The sequence below is a fragment of the Oenanthe melanoleuca genome, chromosome Z (assembly GCF_029582105.1).
Source record: "Oenanthe melanoleuca isolate GR-GAL-2019-014 chromosome Z, OMel1.0, whole genome shotgun sequence".
In the NCBI taxonomy this organism is placed as follows: domain Eukaryota; kingdom Metazoa; phylum Chordata; class Aves; order Passeriformes; family Muscicapidae; genus Oenanthe; species Oenanthe melanoleuca.
In genome coordinates this window covers 34,265,375-34,288,978 of record NC_079362.1, presented here as the reverse complement: position 1 = coordinate 34,288,978, position 23,604 = coordinate 34,265,375, and the positions used below count along the sequence as shown (strand labels likewise).

General features: G+C 35.9%; 1 protein-coding gene across 1 annotated transcript in view; it reads right to left on the bottom strand.

Moving 5' to 3' along the window:
• The window catches only part of ADAMTS19 (ADAM metallopeptidase with thrombospondin type 1 motif 19), a 134,148-nt gene that overhangs the window by 73,110 nt on the left and 37,434 nt on the right, over positions 1-23,604 (bottom strand). Inside the window, exons 6-7 of the mRNA XM_056514510.1 lie at positions 22,713-22,870; positions 13,328-13,371 (exon numbers count right to left, since the gene is read on the bottom strand). Of these exons, the coding sequence (XP_056370485.1) occupies positions 13,328-13,371; positions 22,713-22,870 (202 nt within the window). The remainder of the gene's footprint in view (positions 1-13,327; positions 13,372-22,712; positions 22,871-23,604) is intronic.

Below are 23,604 nucleotides of genomic sequence, written 5' to 3'. Positions count from 1 at the left end.
TCTAAAACATATTCTCTTCCTTGTTGATTTCAGTTTGTTAGTTCTGTTCAGTTGCTGGAAACCATATCAGAGCATGCAGTAGCTCTTGAAACTATCAGGAAGCAAGTGGGACCACTGTGAACATCTGGAATATGTAAGTGGCTGTGTTTAACAGTGCCACACAAAAGCTTGATAGAGTAGTTCTTGAAAGTGAAAATTCTCTGTGAAGTTCATTGAAAAGACAAATTATTCCTCAGATCATTTAAAAATAAATGTGCCATTGTAAAAACAGATAACAGGAAGTATTCTAGAACAACTTTTAGAAATAAAACACCTGATATATGGGAACAAATCTCCCACACTTAAACAGCCTGATTTGTGTTGGATGACTTATATCTTGTACTTGTCGATTCAAAAATCTGTAAGCAATAAAAGGTATAAATTTACTAGGACAAGTATTTAAAAAGAGTTAACTTTAACAAAAAGAGAGAAGAAGTTCATTTTCTAGCCTGGTGTAATTGTGCAAAATGTTTTGGAGGCTTGTAAACTGAAGTTTCTCCTAGGGTATGACTTTAAAAGGAAAAGTAGCAACAACAGCTTCTAGTCTGAATTCAAAGGGAGATACCTTTGCCAAAAAGGCAAGTGAAATTTTAGAATACCACAATATAAGAAATCACAGTATGAATACCTGCTAACATTAAGAAACTGACTTCATTTGATGAAGACAACTCTTTGTCATAATTTGTTACAGCTTTGCTCTCAGATGCTTTCTAGCTGCTGCCAGTTGTTTAAATTACCTTTTCTTAATATAAATCTAATCACTATTTAAACATACTTTTATAAAACCAACATACTTGAAAGACTTGACCAGTTAAAAATATATTAAATGTCTGCAAGACATTAAAACACCCCAACATTTTCTTTAAAATATTTTTTTTTTAAGTCTTATCATTTGATGTCATGGGCCATGGCTTAAGGAAATAGGAAGCACAATGCCCAGAAACAGCATGTTGATGAAAATGCTGATGTAAGTGTAGGTTTTAGACTTCCAGGGGAACTATGCAGGGGCTTTAAAAGTTACCCTAGTTTTCAAGATCAGTTCTGGGGCAGCCTTTGTTTTCCAAATGGAAATTTGACTTCTGCAACCTTAAAAATATTGTGCTGGCTGTAAAATTTGAGTTCATATGTCATTTCTAGATTTAATGTCCTCCATTATCTGCAAATAGAAAAAACAAAAAAAGCAGAAAATAAGAAGTGCACTCCTATTTGAATGCAAGTGCTGTACATTTACAACTCTCTCTTGTCTCCGATTTTGCCTCCAAATATATTGACTCTCCCCATAAAAACTGTGATGACTAAATGTAGTCCTGGACTAAAAGACAGTACAATTAGTTTTCAGAACTGCTTCCACTGCTGTGCAGTGTGAGTTTGCTTTAACATATTTTAGAATACTATGAGCCTACAACTTTATACACTTGGACCAAAATCTATTAGCATCACAGAGTAAAATATATACTGGAATTAATTAAGAATTATGTCACTCCAGCCAGCTAGTGAAAATATTCACCCAGGTGCTTATCTCTCTTCTTGCCTTCCTGACATCTGGGTTTCAGCTCTCACATTGATAAAGTGTGCAGCTGCTACAGCTGCCCCCATGTTCTGTACGTCTACACACATTTCAACACCTTTGAAATCACCTCCTGCCTCATTCCACCAAATAGGCTTTTTTCCCTGAATAATGTTTCCCAGGCTTACCAGTTTAATCTGCTCATAATATATTGCTGATGCTTTTCTTGATCTTAAAAGAATTACAGCCTTGATACCCTTTCAAGCTGATTATCCTGTAACTTAGTTTCTGGTGCTTTCTTGCTGGTGCCATTCCCTATGCAACAAACCAGTGTGAAATCACTCACATAATTTTCACCCTGTAATACATTATTTCAACCTATTTCTTTTCCTGCAACAAACTATGAGGTAAACAACACTGCCTTGCTTTCTTTTGCAACTTCTTTTATTATACCATTGTTATGGAAATGACATTTACAGAAACATAATATTGCTCCTTGACACACAAGGCTTCACCACAGTAAAACATTTCTTTATTTTGTGCAACCTGAGAGATTTCTTATGTTTTTATGATATATTCAAAAGTGATGTGAAAGTGATTTTTTTACTGTTGCTGAGATCACGCTTAAAGAAAATATTCAGGATTTTTCTTCCTATTTTTAATGGGATGCTCTCTCTTTTATGTGAGATAAGGGGCAGCTAGTGGGATTGAAAGATGCATTAGTCTGCTTTTACTTTGATTTTTAGCATAATGCACTACTCTCTGGCCAAAGTTTTTGCAGTTTGTGCTATTTAACATTTTCGTGTTAAACTGTACTTTGTTTCACTGAGAGATGCACTATAAGAAAGTGATTGATCTTGGGGCTGTTTATAGCAGAAAGCACTAGCACATCTTCTAGAAAATATGAATTGAAGAGCCAATTGTTCCTTTATACCGAAAACAAGGACCAGCTATGGATGCATAGCATCTTTTGCTAAATGAGAACAAAGGAAAAGATATCTTGAGAAGGGTCTTCCACCATACCTTTTTTCAGCTAAAATAATTTGATTTAAAATTATCTGCAGATATTCGTCCTGTGTTTTACCTTCATTGGTATAACTAAGGCTACGTTGTTTCATGCTATATTATCACATGTGATGAAAGTGTTTCTGCTGCCCCAGTAAGAGTCAGTTCTAACTGATCAATGGCACCATCAGATTAGTTCCTTCATGTCCATGTCTCAGTGCTCTTGCAAGCTGTTTTCAGTTCATAAATTCCTGGAATTTGTTGGAATAATGCTCAGGAAATTTGAGTTCAACGAAAACAAGCTAAATAGACTGAGAGTATCAGGTCTTTTTTCTTCCAGGGTACCCATTATCCAAAATAATCTTTGCAAAGTCTGCAAGATGCAGGTAATTGAGAACTAGAATGCAGCATTAGCCCCTGACTGAGAAATCAGAGTAAAGGAAGACTTACTTGATGTTTTATTCAGTGTAGGGTACTATCATCCTGAGAACATAAAAACTTCAGTATAGACTCAAACTAGGAAAAAAACCCCTTGTTGCCACTTTCATGTCACAAAAGGGTGCTATGAAATGGATTCAAACCAGAAGTCTTCCCAAAGACATTTAAATGAAGAGTGAGACTTGGCCCTATCCCTCTATTCTATTCTGCTGACATTTGTGGAGCACTTTTCCTTGTTTTGACAAGGTGGATGCAGTTGAATAGATCATCTGCAATTCTCTCCACAAATATGGACCTCTTTCTGTCACCTCCTCATTTAAACAACTCATATATTACTGACTTCCAGCTCCACTCTTCAAACAAAGGCATTTTTTACAGTCTAATTCCATTACACTGATTTTCCCCTGCCATTATATAGTTAGAGGACACAGAAACTAATACATTAGTCACAAGGAGCTACCTGTCTCTTTGAAAACATTGTTCTGAAAACATTTCCACTAATAAACACCTGAGTTTTCTAGTGCACAACACTATATAAAGTTGACCATTCACGCATAACTTTGCAAATGTTTCTTTTGAAAGGATAAAGATACTCTACACAAGCATATCTCTAAGACTTAATATTAGCTAGCTAGGATGGCTAGCTACAAAACAGATATTTTACAGACATATATATTTTTAATATCTAATTTGTAATGTGTGACAACACATTTTTTTATTTTTAAAATTTAATTGTATGCATGATACATAAAGTCAAGGAAAATTCTTTATACAAACCAATCCAGAGTATATATTGGTATTATAGCACACAGAGTAACTTATAATTGATGCATGATTATTTACAGTACCATCCCACATGATTTTATATTTTTCATATTAAAAAACCCATAAAAGATGAGTGAAAGATATTTTTAAGCGCTTACAACTGCTTGGAACTGATACAGTTTTTCAACAATTTCAATGAACAGACTGACACAAAACATAATTCACTTTTGCAATATGATTAGCAAAAATGATAAATTTTCTCCTGGTGAAAAGATTTTGCCTAATCTTAATAAGCCATGCCCACTCCTCTGATTTGTGTCTCACTGCCCTCCCCATCCTTGGCATGAGCATCTCTTGATCACGGCAGTATTGCTCTGAAGCTTCACTCATTTTTCACTTCTGCATCTGGCATGCTTAAGTATAGGATCCCTACATAAAGTTAGCAAGTACACACTATTCACAAGACAAACACAAATTACTGTGATAATTAACTTGCAATTACCTTATACTTTCTTTAAAAGATAGTAAATATGCACCATTTAATACATGAGATTCTTTTGCCCTAACTTTGGAGTGCCTTTTTCTGATGGACAGGGGAATTTTGTCTATGGACAAAATTCTGAACTGAAGTTCAAGGTTGAAACATAAATATTTTAAATGCTATTCAGTGAAATGTTACAATTCTTACATTTTGTACATCTTTCTATACTTCAAATTCCTTTGAAAGAGGATTTTAAATACCTCAGATAAGTTGAAGCTAAACGCAGACAAAATTAATGATGTATCTAGAGATGAACCAGCATAATCTGTAGAAAATGACAAAGTTTTACAGCATTTTCACAGAATAATATGAAATTATGAGAGCCTGCAGATGGTACTGAGGCATATTACACCACCCCTTAGTCAAGTAAAGAGCCAAATTCAGAGCTTGATTTTGTCAATCCACTGGGATTTAAATGTATGTTAAGAACAAAGATCACATGTTAACTGAGAAAGAGCACAACTAAATCTTAACTGGAATGTGCAACAGGAATTAGATATATTGGAAAATAGTTATTATATCAATATAAGAAAAAATTATGTCTAACCTCAGAATATTTCAAGACAGACACTATTGGAAAAAATTTATTTCTTTAGTAACTAAGGATTTTATTACTTTTATATATACTTTTAATACCATCTTAACCATAGTGCATTTCTTTTTTATTTAGAACTATTACACAAATAAACTGCTATTATGCAAATAAATAGTATCAGACAACCATACACACCAATGCTATCAACAAATATACAGAATTAACCTGCACATCAAATGAGCAACATGTTTTAGCCTCAAAAATTCCTTGAACTAGAACATCCAGAGGTCAATGAAAGTCTGATACAAAATGTCAGATTTTCTCAACTCTAACATTTACATAGATTTCATTGTAAACATCTAAAACTATATGTAGACATGAAAATTAACCTTCCCATCCTCCTAAACACACTCAAAGGCCCTGCTGCTTCCTGAGACAGATTGTTAACACATAGCAAGAAAGCAGTGACCTCTGTAGTATAATCTGAAAAACAAAACAAAAAATACCTTTTTTCCATTACTTTCAGCACTCTAAATACATTGACTAACTACTTCAAAGTAAAATTACATAAAATCAACAAAAGAATTGCCTGCAACAAGTCTTGACCAATTGTTTAATGAAGAAAAGACTTGTTTTTTAAGTTTGGTAAGGGTCGTTAATTAAAAGCTCAGTGATTATGAAACTGCCATCAAGAGTCCATTCAGTCCTGTCACCCTACTACTGTTGAGATTAATTAGGCTTTAAACACTTCAAATAAAGCACAGGAAAATGAAACAATCTGATGTGTTGTAACCCAGTTATTTTGTGTCTGTCTCACAACACCACTTGAAAACAAAGGTTTGCATATCTCAGTGTGAAAACTTATGTCTCTGGTCTCACAGGAGCCTTGCCATTTATTGCAACTCAGTAAAACAAGAGGCAAGGTAAGATAGGACTGTATCTCAAGAGTTTTGCTGGACACATGAAGCATAGTAATTTTTGGAACTGAATTTAATATGAGAAGAATAAAGTTGAGGATTGTAATAGCAACGTCTGGATTCGATGACTGAGCACATGTAGTGTAGTCGGCATTCTGCATTCCTGAAAAACTGCACCAAGCATGTGTAATTCATTTGATGTTTTATGACATATGAGGTAAACTAAATTCTGTTTACTTATTTTGCTTTGGGTTTTCACATTTATTGGAACTCACAATTAATTAGGATCTGTTTGCTGTCCTTACAGACATGTAACTCACTGACAAAACCAAATTTTATTCTGTAGGCTGCAGAAGTCAAAATTTTCCAATTATTTTTTAAAATCTTGATTATTAAAGGTATTTCTAAACTAGATACACTGGATTATCTAGTATGGATATGTAGTATAGATATTGCTTTCGAGGGAACTTTTGCATTTCTACAGAAGAAAATCAATATTCAGAAGTCACATGTGAATAATGGAGCTACTGAGGCATTTGTAGCTACTGACTACACATCTGAGCATCTGAGCTTTCTTTTAAAAGAAATGTAAGTCCAGAAATTAAAATTTCTATAAAAGCACTTAAAAGATGGTTTTGCTCCCACTGTATGAGGTGTTCCTCTCTATTGAAGCCTGTGAATTATTATCATGATTTTGCTGTAAAAGAGACTGTTGTATGAATCCAAAATTGTATGCATTGCAAAGGTTATGTGAATGACTTAGACTTTGCTAGACATTGGAAATCTCCACAGAAAATCTTCAGATTAAATGGTAAGCCCAATTCTCTGAATGTCAGCAGTGAAAAAAAAAATCTTTTCTTTGCATAGGATATATTTTTAGATGATCTCTTGTTCAGTGGGACAAATCAATTCACAGAGCAAAACTCAGAGCTTAAAATGCTTTTGCTGTTTTTGCAAATTTTGTCCAGCATCAAGCTTGGAGATGTGTCAGAGAACATTTAAGATCTAGGAAATTTAACAGACTGTAGCCATCCCTTTCCTGGGAGCAACTTGCTGTAATTGTTTCTCATCATCCAATCTGTCATTCAACTGCCCTCCCATTCTGAATTCCCCATGGCACCAAGAACAGTAACATTCACAACAAAACCAAGCAAATTAATTACACTAGTGATGAATATCTGAAAAAACTGCTGGTGTACATCTCTGTGCACAGGTAACATCAGTCAATAGAATTTTAGAATGATATATACTCAAACAGTATTCAGTCACTTGTAACACTTTTCACCAATATCCAACTGAACTGTGGGCAAGGACTCATTTTTCTTACCTTTACTGATTTTGTCCTCTAAGCATGCTTCCTGCACTTCTATCTGCAAGGCTGACTGTACTCTGCCATATACAGAGCAGAACCTATGGAACCTAGCACAGGTTCTATATTCCATTCTACATGGTGGTACTGGCCCACACCCTAGTTTCAGCTTTACCTGTTTTGTGGAAACACCTGTCTCCAAAAATGTGTGTCTACCATAGGATATACCATAAATGACAGGCTCTGGGATTTTTGGATTCCTGTTGCCTTGACTGATCAGAAACCTTCCTATACACTGCAAGTGACAACACCTGAATAACCCACAGTGTTGAATTGGAACTGCTGCAAGTGCATTTCTTCAATAACTGTGACTCAACAAAACAGAAGAAACAAGCAAAAAACAAAGCCTAACAAAGACTAACTCTGCCAGCATGGCTTATGTCTCAAGGGCTGCTGGTCTGCAGCCCACAGGTACTTGAACTAGGTTTGAATTAGCAGCATCGAGCGCCTGCTGGAGTCCAGCACACAGCTTGGCATGAGGAGGTTCACTGCGATTCTCAACAAAGTGTTACCAGCTAGCGAGGCTGAGGGCAGCTGTGTCACACTGCAAGAGAGCAATAGTCTGGATAAGGGGAGGGATGCCAGATGGATTCACAGGCGGAAGCATAGGGAAACAGACCTCTTCAGTTTACCTCTGCTGTGCTGCTGCCTGTGCTCCGTGCAACTTCCTTGGCTGCTTGCTCCCTGGAAACTGGCCCTTCAGCTTCAGTATTTTCCAGCATTAACCCTCAGTGGACATGGACAGCCTGCCCAATTCCCTACCTCTATCATATCTCTTAATGCACAGGGCTGGTGCAAACCTTTGTCCCAAGGGTAAAAGCTTGCAGGAAAACTCCAGGCTCTTTGTATTAAAGATTGATAGCTTTCATATTAGGAAAGAAAAGTAAATAAATCTATCTTTGGTATTTTTCTAAGTTGGATGGAAAATACGTTCTTTCACTTCATTTTGGTTTGTGGTCTTTATTGTGCAGATGTTTGTCTGATTCCTTATCGGTTTTGATTTCTATCCACGCCATTCAGCTCCTTTGCAACAGTAAAAAGACCTGATGGTGCCTTAATTTTCTGCTTTTTTTTTTTTTTTTTGTATTTGCAACACTATGTGTTACCAAATTTAGAAATTTTTAATATACTGTACTTATGCCCAAAAACAATGTGACAAGTTTTTAGAGGAATTCTGTTTAGAGACTGCATTTTATTGGAAAACGCTTTTTAGCAAACAGTTTAGATAGAAACACATGTTCTTATAGCTGTTGTTTTAACTGAAAATGTTATCTAAAAAACACAACCAAAACCAGAAGTCTCTATGTGGGTTCCAGCAGATTAACAGGGCTCCAAACTGATGCCAACACAAGACAAGCATCATTTTAGAATCTTCCCATGCCTGTAACACTGCACTCTAAGAACTCTCTCATATAGTATTTCCACAGAAGACATTAACTAGCAGCAAACAACAGATCTAACCCAAAAGAAGTATGGCTCAGAGAGTCATAATCTTGATTGCTGATGTGGAAACGTAGACAAGAGGAAGGGAAATTAAAATGTGCATACACTTGCTTCAATAAATAGTCTTTCTGTGTTTACTTGTAAGCCTACTTCTTGAGAAAATATCTGTTGATTTCAGTCTGAAAATATTTGTTTACTTCCATCTCTTAAAGATTTGTGCAATATCCCAACAACCATTTTCCCTAGGAAAATTTCCCATATTGCCCTATGCTCATCTCAGTTACTTCAATGTGGTAATACCAGAAGAGTCACACACTCGAGCAGTACAGCATGTGCAATCCCCAGTTCACATTTTGTGCTGATTCTCCTGCAACAGACTTAATTCTCTGGAAACCAACAACTGAATTACTTCCTAATTTTTTTAGAAATTCACTGGGACGTCCACACTCATAATTCTGCATGTCACCAGCCCAAGAAAAAGAACAACATTCCAAATTACCACAAATTCAAAAGGTAGCTTCCTCCAAGTAAGTTAACAAAGGTTGTTTGGAGGAGAAACATGCTATGATCCCAAAATGCAGTTGTCTTCTGGGGGAAAAGAACTTTGGACAATTACATATCTAAAACAATCTTTTCACTAGCAAAATTAATTTAATTTATATAAAAACATCTTCATATATTTCCACCCTCAGAGAAATCCTCTGTTGTAATCATAGGATGTCCCTGATGATCATACTGAAAAACAACGTCTGAAACCTCTCTAAGTTTTAGATGAACTGTGAGAATCAAGGGAGCAGTACGATATCATTTCTGTGCACGAGTAAGGAACAGAAAACATACACATGAGCAAAACAGGAGGGGGAAAAGAATGAAGAATGCTGCAGCCAACCAAACATCCAATCAGCTCAAAATCACTTGGATCAGGTCAATTTTCAGCCTAAACAATGGTTTTGTGGCTCTCCACCCGGAATGAATTTGACAGTGGCTACAACAATTGGCAATGCTGAAATCAGAACAGCTTTGCAGAAATCAATTGACCTGGGCTGACTGATACCACATAAGAGTCTAGCTTAACGTTTTACAGAAACGTGGGATTAGATAAGGAAGTCAATTATCCAAAAATCCAAATACTCTGGATTTACATTATGAAGTAAGAAAGCAGACTCTCAACTCCCTGGCTGCAGCAGAGATTTCCAAGCCTTTCTAGGAATAGGGAAATACTTGATACCGTAAGGCATAAAATAAATACACTCTACTTCCTAAATTTTAAGACACGTTGGGGAAATAAAATAAAATTTCTGAAATAATTCTTCTTTCTGTCTACTTTGCAAAACTAAAAAATATGAAGTATTAATCAGTTTTGGAATCACACAATGATTGGACAGGACCTTAAAGATCATCTAGTTCCAACTCCCCTGCCATAAGCAGGGACACATTTCACTAAATCAAGTTGTTCAAGGGCCCATCCAACCTGGCCTTAAACTCCTACAGCTTCTCTGGGCAACCAGTTCCAGTGCTTCACCACTCTCTGAGTAAAGAATTTCTTACCAGTATCTAATCTACACTTGTCCTCTTTCAGTTTAAAACCATTTTCCCTTGTCCAGCCACTACCTCCCTGCATAAAAAACACTTCTTCCTTCTTTTTGTAAGTCTTGTTCAGGTACTGGAGGGGCACAATGAAGTCTCCCCAAATTCTTCTCTTCTCCTTGATGGTTGGTCTCCAAGATATATTGATTTTTTTGTCCCTGACTAAGAATGTAATATTTTGACAATCACTGTAAATCATGCTTTTTATCACTATAGAAAAAAAAAAGACTTGTATTTTTCCACCTTAAATTCTTCTTCTCTGAAGAAGAACAACTCAGCTCCTCTGAAAGAATATTTAGAAAATTATCACCACATATTTTGTTCAAAATTATTAATGAAATATACTTCAGTATAGTTCTGGGGAGATTTGTCATATGGTTTTGGTTTTGACTAAACTTTTTTTTCTGGTTAACAGAGTTCTTGGTTAATTATATCTTTAAACCATTAAATCTTCATATAAATCACTGTTGTTATAAGAGACAATGCGAAAATACTTTCTGAAGAGTGCATAAGTTATGTACTGCCAATCTTGTTCTACAGAAAGTAGAACACATAAAAGTGTGGATGATTTTGCCACCTAAATACATAAACACTTTGTCTGTGTAACAGAATACTGGCACTTTCTCTCTGGTTTAAGAGGATGTGCATGTCCAGTCTGAAAACTGTGAGCCTTGGCATGTAATGACTAAACAATAAATCCTGTATTTATCTGCTTAGTATCCATCACTGGAAAGAACTATTATCCAACATGGCAATCCTTTCCAATAATGAGGTCTGTCCTGTACAAGCTCCTTCTCATAATTCTCATTACTGGATTGCCTAAAGTGCTACAAAGATCACCTTGACTGCCTCATATTCCTGTACAGTTATATTAATATTTCAGAGATATTTGCTTTATTCCTCTCTTTATGGTAGAGAAGAGTCTTTACTGTGCATTCTTCTGGATTTTTTGAGACGGGGGGAAGGTGAGGCAAGGTCTGGACATTGGGGAATCCTATACTACAGCAGCATTTCTCATTTACTGTCTTTGGCAAATTCTGTAATTTACAGCATGTGATACATCCCGGGAATGTACTGTCTCTTTTTGCCTATAAACTGTGGCATAAATATAGGAAGATCAAACCGCCCTTCATTTCCTTTCAACAAACTTTTACTCATGAGCTAATCTAAAATCTTTATTTTGGTTTTCCTAGGAAAAAAAAGTCAGAATAAAGATACCAAAATGAAACCACCTTCTACATGTACTTTCAACAATTTGGCATTATAGACCTGTTAGCCTAAAAATAATTGACAGAATATATCAATGACAGTAAGATAACTCACAAATTTTCTTCAAGAGAGATGGGTAAAGTTCTACAACACTCTTTCTTAGATGAGCTCCAGAATGATGGTGGACAACACTCAGAAAATTATCTTCTAAACAGTGAGCACGGACCCACAGTACTATAAATATTAATGGAAGAAAGTATACCCCCACATTTATGGAAAGGCACTATATTCATCTGGGAAAATAATGACTGAAATTCATAAAATAAATTATGAAACATAGAGAAAACAATGACCTTTGCTTTTGTTGCACAATTGTGCCTATATGGAAAGAACTATACACACAAACTGTGGTTTGGTTCCTGAAGAAACCTCCAAACAACAACACAGAGAATGGGAAAGTCCATAACAGCCAATCCACAATATGCCAGTTCACTCAGTCACGATCTCCACTTCATTTTGCTTATCACAATACTAAGACTACAAATTCTTGACTTAACAATTAATAGACTGTTACATTTTCAAGTTTCATCCCAGTTTGTTCACCACAGAACTGTTAATTACTGATACTGGACTCATTTTAATTTTACTCAATTTAAAATTCTATTGACAAATTCAGAGATAAATAGTTCTCCTATTACCTCCAAGTTTGAACTTATCATAATACTATCCTTGAATATATTCACTTAAATTCTGAAATTCAGGAAGCAGCCTATCCTGATTTAGATATACTGGAAGTATTCTAGATTTAAATTTCAGTTTAGATCAACATAAAATGATGAAGATTTCTTGTCACTTTCTCTTTCAGCTGGAAATAAATATTTTTGCACTAGTAAATAAAAAGTAAATGCCTCTAAACAAGAAACACTCATACAAAATTCACCTAAGGCAAATATACCAATTAGTGAAAGAACACTATGAATTCTGGATCATTTACTGCTGTGAAATACATTACATTCTTATTTATAAAGCATTTTACTGATACCCATCCAACAACACATGTACTTGGGATATAGCAGTCAAAGAAAAAATACTAGCAAGTGGTGAGGCAATACAGTTTACATAGGAATTCTCCTCAAATCTTTGCAACTGAAATGAAACAGGAAAAAAATCTACTTCTCTGCCTAGGAGGGAGCACAAGTATGACAATACTACATTACTATCATCCTGATCTTACTGAAAAAAATCAGGTTCTGATTACCTGTATTCACATACAGAACTGTTAAAGGCATCTATTAGAAAACTGAAATTCTAGGTAAGAACATGCCATGACATCCTACAGTTAAGGCCATGGAGTGTTTTCTCCCAGAATTATAACTGAACAGAGCAGCTGCTAGTTTTTGCTACCCTTTCCACCAGACATTTTCACTGAAAAACTGTCAACCAAAAAGTGTGCAAACAAAATAAATGTTTACAGAAAATCTCAATGCAGCCTGCACTTACTTTAACTGAAAATGTCAGAAGATGCCTGTTGCAATAGCTCATATCCTGTATTCTTTTGAAGAATTTCATAAGCTTCTTACATACATGGCTCATAAATACTGTATCATGCATTAGATTCTTATGGAAATCTCATTTATACATGATATTCACACTGAAGATAAATCCATTGCATAAAAAAAGAATCATAAATATATTTTCTTAGTTTCATATTCAAAATTTAAAATAGTAAAAAAAATTCCTATTAGTCAGTGAGACTAAAAAGAAAAAGTTTTAAAGTTTGCTCTAAGAAAGAGATGGAAATATTGTACTAAAACACAGTATTTTGCTAGAAGCATACACCAATGTAATAGTACTTTGAATTTTAGCTTTCCATCACTGATTTTGCTGTCATCTTTTAGCTTCACACTTCTATTTGCACAAAACTAATTTTGTTACGTAGTTTATACATAGTCTCTTATGTTTATTTACTTACCAACAGTATCACATGGTTCATCCTTATGTACACAGAAATCCTTCCTAGAATTGGGGGTGAAAGAAAAAATGTTAAGCAAGTCAAGCTGTTAGACGTTAACAACTGTGTAACCTATTTAGAAACATTTTTTACGGCTCAACGAATAAATACAGAACACCATTATCTCAACAAAGAACAAGAGGAAGCTAAGGCCAGGATTCCACAGAGCACTTAAACTCCAGCTTATTTTCTAGAGCAGATTTAAGAGTAGTCAGGTGACAAAACATGTACCGCATATTCAAATTGCACTGCACCTAATTTCTATATTCTTTTGAGGTTTGTGGGTATTTTTTTCCTTCTTCTACAAGCATCTTGAAAAGTAACAAGTCTAAAGCTAGTCTTCCTATCATTTGAAACCAAGATATTTCCAGTGCTTTATATGAGATTCAAATGCAACTTTTAGATCAATAATAGAGTCAGAAAGTTTTTATTCTAGCAAGTCAATGGTTAAAAACAGTAATAAGGTTATTACAAGAAGCATTTCTGCTAGGGCATCCCCTTACAGTAGTGGAAGACTTATAAAAATTAACTAACCTATCTATTTTAGTCCAGTCATAAGTCTATAAATAAGACTCTCTATTGCATAAAGGAGAATAAACATTTCAACTGTGTCTTAAATATCTGCTTGGGATTCATTTTGATTTCACATGTACTTTACTTCTCAGAGACACACAACAAGTTACTAAAAGAGCAAAGGGAAAACTGCTCTTTAATGGAGTGTTTAATGAGTTATGTTAATTTGTTATTTTAAGTTAAAAAGGGGCTGCTGAGGCATGCATGAACTGGGGAGGTAGGGAGGGAAACAATGGGGAAAAAACAACAAAAGAACCTTCAGGTATAGCAACCCCACAAACAAAGAAGTTCAGTTTTTCTACTGTGCCACAGAGTAAAGGCCTTTGTTTTTAGGGGGAGACCATATGAATCAGAGAAATTTAGCTATTATATTCTGTCTATGAAGGTACACAGATAGACCCATCGATTGATAAAGATATACATATAGACAAACATCCATTTTCCAGGAATAAAATGTAGGAACTGTTTCATGCTTGAAATGAAAGATAATGACATTTGTTTTTTCACAAAATGCAATTACTCCAAGAGCTGTTTGTTTGTTTCCCACAGACTATTTCTACATAGGGATTTAGACCCAAAAGCAATTTCTAGAGGTTGGCAAATTTCTGACAGCTGTTAAGGGCCACACAGATAGATGCATGGGGTTATATAGCTTTTAATTAACCAGTCACCACTGCCAGATAATGCCAAAGAAGAGAAGAATGACAGTGCTACAGATTGATAAAGTTGTGAGTAAACTGATAAGGACAGCCTAGGAATACACTCAAAAGGGCCCTGGAACTGAGCAAAAGGTGCTGAACAAGAAACTATAATCAGACACAGAAAAAAGTTATTTTATTTTTTCAAACCTGCAAGAAATTGCATTAATGCACTGGGCTGTAACACAATTCTTTGTTTTGTGCTATGGGACACAAGGGACTTATTGTCTTGTTAAGCAACATGACAGAACGATTAGAAATATGGGACTTGAGGTGAAGCAAGAGAACATGCATAAAGACAATCTAAGGACATTGACTGCCTTCCATACACACCCACCCAACCACCATAAAAATTAATTGACTCAATAATAAGTAAAAAAAGAAAAGGAAAAGGGAAAAAAAAAAGAGATCATACCTTCAACTGTAAAATAATAATATGTTACATTTTAAAACTGCCAATATCCAAAAGGTTTTTACTCCTGTAACACCTTTCTTCTCATATACTTACTGAGCTGTTTTTCTTTTGTTTTCACTTCTTGGCTGAATCTGACTATGATTATGCTGTGCATTCAGGGTTTCATTATGGGACTTGGGGGAAATGGTACTGCTATGATTTGGCAAGAGGGAAATACAGTAAACCATTCTTAGTTCCTGACTTACATTGAAAGAATGTAATACCTCCTTTAATTTCCAGGAATATGAATGCATTACATACAATTGAGACTAGACTCCACAGTAAAGATTTACAGTTCTTGCTAAACCTACCAGAGACTCTCACAAATATAAAGCACACTACTAAGTCCTCAGACACATTATTTGCCTTTGTCCTTCTCATCCTTTCTCTCAGCAAAACAGAGCCAAGATATTAAAATTACCATTACAGCATACAGAAGTTTTAGTGGCAGCAGCAGAGTCTGTCAATGAAAGCAATAAATGGTTAAAGCCCACCCACTCCAAGCAGTACCCAGCACATAATCTCCATTACTCTAAATGGTTACTTTGCATACACACAGAAGGGAAAACAGGTCCTTACTTCAGTGAAGGAGAAGCTTTCACACTATTTACACTTGAATTCTGCACTTGAATGAATTGGCTAACAGCAGAAAAGGACTCTAAGCGTGGATAGGTAACCAATAATGCAATGCTTCAGAAAATTACGTTTCATTAGTAGGTTTTAGTTTATGACATATAGCATTACAAAAGATGTTCACAGCACACAAAGGCTACTTAATTTCTAAATACAAAGTATCTCAGTACATTGCCTTTGTTAAAATAAATCCTGATATGTAGGTGGCATATACAACAGAAAACCAAAAGAACAGTAAAGGAAGACTAAACTAAAATCCAGACTTATTTTTTGTCAATAATTTCCAGCAATTTTTCATTTTAGATAAATTTAATACTTGGTTTTGGGCAAGTCAAAATAGCCAAAAGATCTATGTTTTACTGGTATATCATTTACTGGTATATCATTTCCTTCCATACCCTATATTGGAGAAAAGATAAAAAGGACAGGTAACAGATTTTTTAGTCTATCAGATCTCCATTCTGACTTCACTCTACCCCAGTTTCTCCAATGTTTGCAATTTTGAAACATGTGGCTTGAATAACAGCAGAAGTTAGAATGCTTGAAACTGCAGTCTAACTGCTGATACTGATTCCAGGGCTTACAACATTTTTGAAGCTTGTTGCTCAAGTAGTCAGTTTAATCAAATCATAATATTTTAATAAGGAATAGTTGCAATTAATGGCAATTGTGGCAAGTGACATTATCATCAAATTGCAAATGCCTTCACTTGCATTGTGCAAAGTGAGTAACTACAACACTGAAGATGTTCTTGCTTCTTCACATAACAGGACATAATTCTGAAATAATTCTCACATATAAACCAAGAACATATATACTAATTAATAAATGTCCTTTTAATGACAATAATTAGATTTAAAATTATTTTTGTGTTAATGAGCCCCAAGAAAAATTACTTATTTATTATTTATTTGGGAATTTAAATGAATGGACAATGGTACTAGTATGGTAAGAAATACAATGATATTTCACAAACTGTTTATTATTTTGAGAGTAAATCTCAAAGGCAGCAGTATGTAATGATCAGTGTATTTTAGGAAAAACAGGAAATAATATATTTAATTATTTCAAATGGTTAACACCACTTAGGCTCTGTAAAGCTGAACTGACATTAAAAAGGGTGATATTAATAGTGCTTACAAAGCTCACATTTTGACTTAAAAACAACAGCTCAGAAGCGTGATAAGTTAACTAACAGCTGATTTGAACAGCTGTATTGTCAACATATGGAAACAGATAGAGAGTAGTCAGGAATCCAAGCAAGGTGCTCTTGAGTGGAGTCACACAGAAGCTAGGCTCAGCATTAGTATTAAACAACAATGCAGAAGAAAAAATGAAAGCATTCCTGGTAAAGTTTAAAAATTACATGAGTTCTGATAGATACACACAGGAATGAAGAGAGATCAAATTTTAAAGATAACTCATCTGAGCAAATTTTCTTCTAGTGCAGCCAAAAGTGGCCTCCCAACTTGATTAAATGAAACAAGAACAAAAAAATGAGAATTTGGAAACAGGCAGTAGGAGGGAACAGCATCCTTGGATAAAGATACAGGAAAATATCAAAATGACACCACTACCTCTGCTCACAACAATATTGTGTCCAATTTTGGTATTTATGCTTGAAAAAATAGTTTTGTAAAGCAAAAAAGGTCTGGAAAGAAGTGAGAAAACAATTACATAGATAACTTCTGCAAATTACTCTGGGACAAAGAAGAGTTTTGACTTGAGCACAGCCTACAAGTATTTTCACAGGGAGGGGTTTTCCATCAGATTTTAGCAGCAAAGAGTACCAAGAGATCCATGGTTGAAAGCTGAAGTCAGAAAAATTAAAAATAAGACCAACCATCCATTCAGAAAATTAATTACTGTGCCAATAATCTACTGCTGAATAGTAAATCTTCCTTTCTTTCAAATTTTTGTCCAAGACTTGCCTGCCTTTCTTAATCACCAGGGAAATTAAAATATAAAAATAACTGTCTAGATTTTAGTTTGGGTCTCTCACTAGATACTCAGAGATTTTAAACTCAGTTTAAGTCCATATATTCCTGTGGAACAGATCTGTACTAGTGAACAGCCCAATTGTTAGAGCTTGAAAGAATAAGCTGACAGCAACAGGTAAATTAATGCAAATTTTTCCCACATCCATTATTAAAAGCATTATCACTTCACAGATTCAAATATCTTCAACATAAAAATTAAAAAACCAAAACAGCATACAATGACTTAAAATCAGTGTGAACTTAGTAAAAATACACAGATAAAATTACAGGACTTCAATTTTACAAAGGATTCTGGCTCAAAAAAAAACCAAAACTTTTTATTTAAATATGCTCTTTTCAGGTTTCCCCACTGTCTTCTGCATCTACAATGCTATTACTAAATAATTAACAGAAAGGCCATGTGAGATTCTCATGAACTTCCTTGATGCCTACTGATAGTGTCAAATAAATCAAATTATCAAAAGAGTTGATAAATTGAGTACAAAATTATCAAGAGAGTTGGCAGTATTGAAGTTACAGCGATGAAGACAAATTTAAGAATAATCTCATCTCTCACCATGTATTTGTAAGAATTCACTTTTCCAAAGCTGAAATTCACTAGGAGCTTAAGGACAGCAGTAGCAATTTAATAATCCAATCTCTATCTCTATACATTTCAGCAATTTTGACTGCCAAAAACTGCAGGCTTCTGGGGCATCTCTGTAATACCAGTTTCACTCATGCAGGGATCTTTCACAACCCTCTTCCTCTGACTTTCTTGAGGATTTATTTTTGTTTCAGAAAGGTAACAAAAAGCGAAGTCAGAAAAATAACTGTATTTCTTCTGTGCATTGGAAGGTAATAGCAACACTTAAGAAAATCGTGTGCAAGCTTTGGGGAGAGCTCTGGATGGTTGAAACAATTGGAAGTGAAACAATATTTATGAAATCTAAGTGCTGTTTATGCCATTAGGTACTTCTATGGAACAAGGCACTTTCTTGCATTAAAATTGCCCAACAGTAGTCTTTTAATTACCCAGGGAAAGCAGATCTCAGATACTGAAGATCAGTATGAATAAATGGCTGATGCACACTATCAACATGGAGTATCACTACCTGATGAATATTGGGAGAATCACAGGTCTACTTCTGTCATAAGAGCATGTGAAAATATCACTACTGAGAAGGAGAATAAAGAATTTGTATTATTCTTTTCACACTTATTCTACAAACCACTGTGACACAACAGATTGACTGAGGCACTGGAAAAGCAGAAAAACTCCTAATTTTTAAGTGACGGTAGATTCTGCCTCAAACTCATAAAGTTGGGCACTTCAAAGTTTTTGCTACCTAATTTGCAATAGAGGCTATATATGAACTTGAGCACCACCACACTCAGGTCAAGAAACCTGTGCAGATAGCAACTGGTAATGTCATTTCAGGGGCCACCAAAATCAGGGCTTGTCTCTGCACACTCAGGCCCTGTAACTTAAAAGACAAGGAGGATGTTGATGCAACATGCTTGACTTTTTCTTCAGAAAAAACTCCTAATACTGTCTATCTCTAAAGTAACTCTGATAATTTATAACTGTGAATACAGTAAAACTTGATAAAACAGGTAGCTTTATCAAGACAGTCCTTAAAACAATTTTGTCTTAATTATCACATTCTCTTTATATCCAACCTCCTTAGTAAACTTTTCTAAATACATTACAAACTCTTCCTGTGTTTCTTCCACTTCATGGCACCATATTTTAAACAGCATATTATTTCATCAAAATAAGCCAATTTAAAGGGAAACTAAACAAAAACTGACATTATGAAATAGGACCAAAGTAAATTGAAATGAATTGGTAGCAGATATGCATTATTACATTCTATCTGGGCAGGAGAGAAAGCTGTGGGGAGAAGTTGGTTTTGCTTTTGTCCTTACAGAACAAATACAGAAATAAGTCTTGGAAAGTACCTTTTTCCTGAAAAGGCTATGGTGGCCCTTTGGCTGCTGAATAATGGTCTCTATAACATCCACATTACAGTCTTTGTACTTAGGCATTAAAAATTAGCTCTGAAGAACACTCAATCCTTCATTTCTAACTCTTTTGGTTACTACACAAAACTGCCATATGAAAGCTCAGGAAAGCTTTTACAAAGAACTCTTGCTGTTCTATTATCATGCAAGACAAAAGAGGAGATGTGGCAACTTTTCGGATGGTTGCCACAGAATGTGTTGGATACCCAAAACTTCACACATTTACTCGAACAACACCAAGCAGTTGGTGTTCATCTGTATAAACAAAATCATTTCCCTCAATGAAGCAGACCTACTGTCCAAAGCTCTTTGGAAGTTTTGACAAAGGAGCTTATTCCATGCTTGCAAAACAGAATGAGACTCTGAATTAACAAAACACACATGTAGAGCCACACATGATGTTAGCTATACCACAAACCTGATGATGTGTAGAGGTAGCCTGGATTAGCAAAACATTCTCAGTCAGAAAATTGCTCTGGTATGATTTATTAGCAGCTAAAGCAGCTCTCAAGTGCAAGACAGTACAGCCTGGAGAGTAATACCATTGAAAAATAAAAATGTCAGAACAGATCTTTAATTTCTGGCTCCAGCACTAAACTACTGTCTGCCATCTAATCAATCACTTCCCTTCTCTGTACTTCAAATTCCTTAAAACTGATCAGAGATTTAATCTAAAAATTGTATTTAAACTGACAGGTAGACAAATCCGGAGTGAGGGCAGAATACAGGCAGGAAAACAATCTAGAGCACCTCTCTTATGAAGACAGGTTAAGACAGCTTGGGTTGGTCAGCCTGCAGAAGAGAGGAGCTCTTATGAGCTTTAGGTGCTTTAGGAGTACTTAAAGCAGGCCTAAAAGAAGACTGGAGAGGAACTTTTTACAGGGGCACGTAGTGACAGGACAGAGGGCGATGTCATTAAATGGAAATTGGCTAGGTTTATACCAGACACAGAGAAATTCTTTAGAGAAGCTGTGAATGCCCCATTCCTGGAAATTCTAAAGGCCAGATTGCACAGGGCTTTGACCAATCTGCTCTAATACAAAGTATCCTTGCCCATGGGGGAGGGAGGTTTGGAATTAGATGATCCTTAAGGTCCATTACAACCAATTCTATCATTCTACAAAATCAGAATATCACTACTGCAAAGCAGAAAAGCATCTTAACACGTGATCAGACTTTTACAAAGCTTTTTTACCACTTAGAATCACAGAATCCCACCATTTTTAGGGTTGGAAGGGACTTCTGTAGATCATCCAGTCCAATCCTTTTGTCAAGGCAGGGTCACCTGGAGCAGGTGACACAGGAACATGTCCCAGTGGGGCATAAAAGTCTCCAGAGAGGGAGATTCCATGACCTCTCCATGCAGCCTGTTCCAGTGCTCTGAAAACCTCAACGTAAAGAAGTTATTTCTCATGTTGAGGTGGAATTTCTTGTACTTTGGTTTATGGCCATTGGCCCTTGTTTAATTGTTGGGCACTACTGAGAATAGTCTGGCATGATCCTCTTGGCACCTGCCTTTGAGATATTTATGTTCACTAATAGGATCCCCTCTCAGTCTTCTCTGGAATAAAAAGGCCCAGCTCCTGCAGTCTCTTCTCATAAGAGAGATGCTGCAGACCCCAAGTCATCTCTGTAGTCTCTGCTGGACCCTCTGCAGTACCTCCTTGTGTTTCTTATACTGAGGAGTTCAGAACTGAACACAATACCACAGATGTGGGCAAACAGAGGGGCAGGATCACATTCCTGAACCCGTTTGCCACATTCTTCCCAATGCACCCCAGGATCGCATTGGTCATCCTCACCACAAGGTCAACTGATATACACATCAAACAGAGGAGGATGACACAGACTAAGAAATGCAGACTTTTCCAGGAAAAGATAAGGGACTGAACAGCAAAAGTAGCAACAGAGCTCTCCCCAAAGACTGTTCAGACTTATAAATTTCCTGCTTCCTGTAAGTGACTGGCTCTCCAAAGCAGAAAAATCTAGGGAAGCATTTTTCTCCAAAAGACACTATAGATATTGGAGTAATCATAATGAAACTAACTTACAGGAAAAAAAAATCTTTTTATTTTATATAGGGTCCCAGTAAGACTGCCCTGAATAAATAGCAAAAGACTGCATGTAAGTGTAAAGCTTACACACGGTTTTACGATACTATATCACTGACTAGCATGGGACTGCACAGTGGCACTCTGCTACTGACAAACCCAGGAATTTTCTTTGGAAGGCAGCTCGAAGGTTTCCAGTCCAAACCTGACTTCAAAAATGGCACTAAGTCCAACCCTAGGCTGAATGAATTACCATTCTGTCCTTTCCTCTGGATCATGCCTGCCTGCTGGCTGAACACCAACAAGCATCTCCCTGTGTACCACCTACAGAAAAAACCAGGACAGGGAAGAGGTGAACTGGAGGCCTGTTTCCTTCTCAATGTGCTAAATGTCTGACAACTAAGAGTTAGGAGGAACTGCAGATCTGGAATCACACCCTTGTGGCTGCAGGGCACATACTGAAGATGTACATGATGCACCTTCAGCACACAGTGAATCATACCAGTTCCAGGTTAGTAAGAGGGAAGCGTAACTCAGTAATGTGCCTAATGCTGATCTAGCTCTCAATGGTTTAAATATGCTTTTGTGTTTAGACTGAAAGTATCTACAGGTCTGGGGTGCTGCCTCTTTTGAATGAAGACACAGGGATGAAGGATTCCAACTTTGCTACATAGATAAGGCCTCAGGTATATAGCCAAAGAAGAAACAAGAGAATAATCTGTTCATAATTTCAAATGTTTACCATCTGGGAAATAGTGCTTTCTGCACCACCTTTGCCAACACCAACACCAACAAAGGTGGTGACCTTTCCAGATACCTCAAAATGCTCCCTTCCTCACTGCAAACTCAATTCTTACTGTGTTGGCAATCTACTTTGATCAACGTTCACACTGGATGCCTATTTTTTAATGCTTGTTTTCACTACTTTACCTTGTGATCAGTATGGCTGCATCAACTGAAGTCATGTCTTCTCCCCAGCTTGTCGACATTTCTAAGTGTATATCATTCTTCTTGCCAAATTCTTCATGCTGCCATTTACAAAAGCTTTCCAGCATTTTTTCACCATGATGTCCAATATACATATCTGCCTGGAAATAAAAAACAATGTTACTAAAATTAGGATACTGTAAATAGAATTTGGAACCCTTTTTGACCAACCTAGCAAAAATCTGCTTTTTATGGCATAATACCTCCATGGCAAAACAACTCAAGCTTCAGGAACAGAGACCACTTTCCTCACTTGTTAGGGATACAAATTAAGAAAGCGCATTGAGAGTGTACATGCATCTGCTCACCCAAACTCTAGTCTGATTTACTTGCTGATTTCTCGTTATCCATGTGAGGAAAAGTATAATGACGTCAAGATTCAGAATTTGAACATGAAATGAGATTACTCCAAGTGCTGAAAGGAACTGTAGAAATAAATACTTATTCACTGGAAAATTACAATATTTTAGATTAGAACTACTGGTAAGAGAATCTCATTTCCTTATGAACTAAGTGCTATATCAGCTTTTGTTTGTCTAGGGATTAGACAACAAAGAAAATCAGTTCTCCTTGTACAATCCAATGTATTTAAAGGAGATTATTTTTCTATTCAGATATGTGAACACACAAAAAGCAGAGCAGAAGCAGATTTTGCTAAGATCTACCTGAGTTCCACATGGAAACTTTGATCGACTTTTAATTGCCAGCACAGAAAAGCCTCAATACATGCAGCACATAAATTAGGAGAAAGTTAATCGTTATTGGGGCTGCTCCTCAGCATAAATAATATACAAGGAAACATTTTAGCCATTGAAGTTCATGAATACTGCAAGCT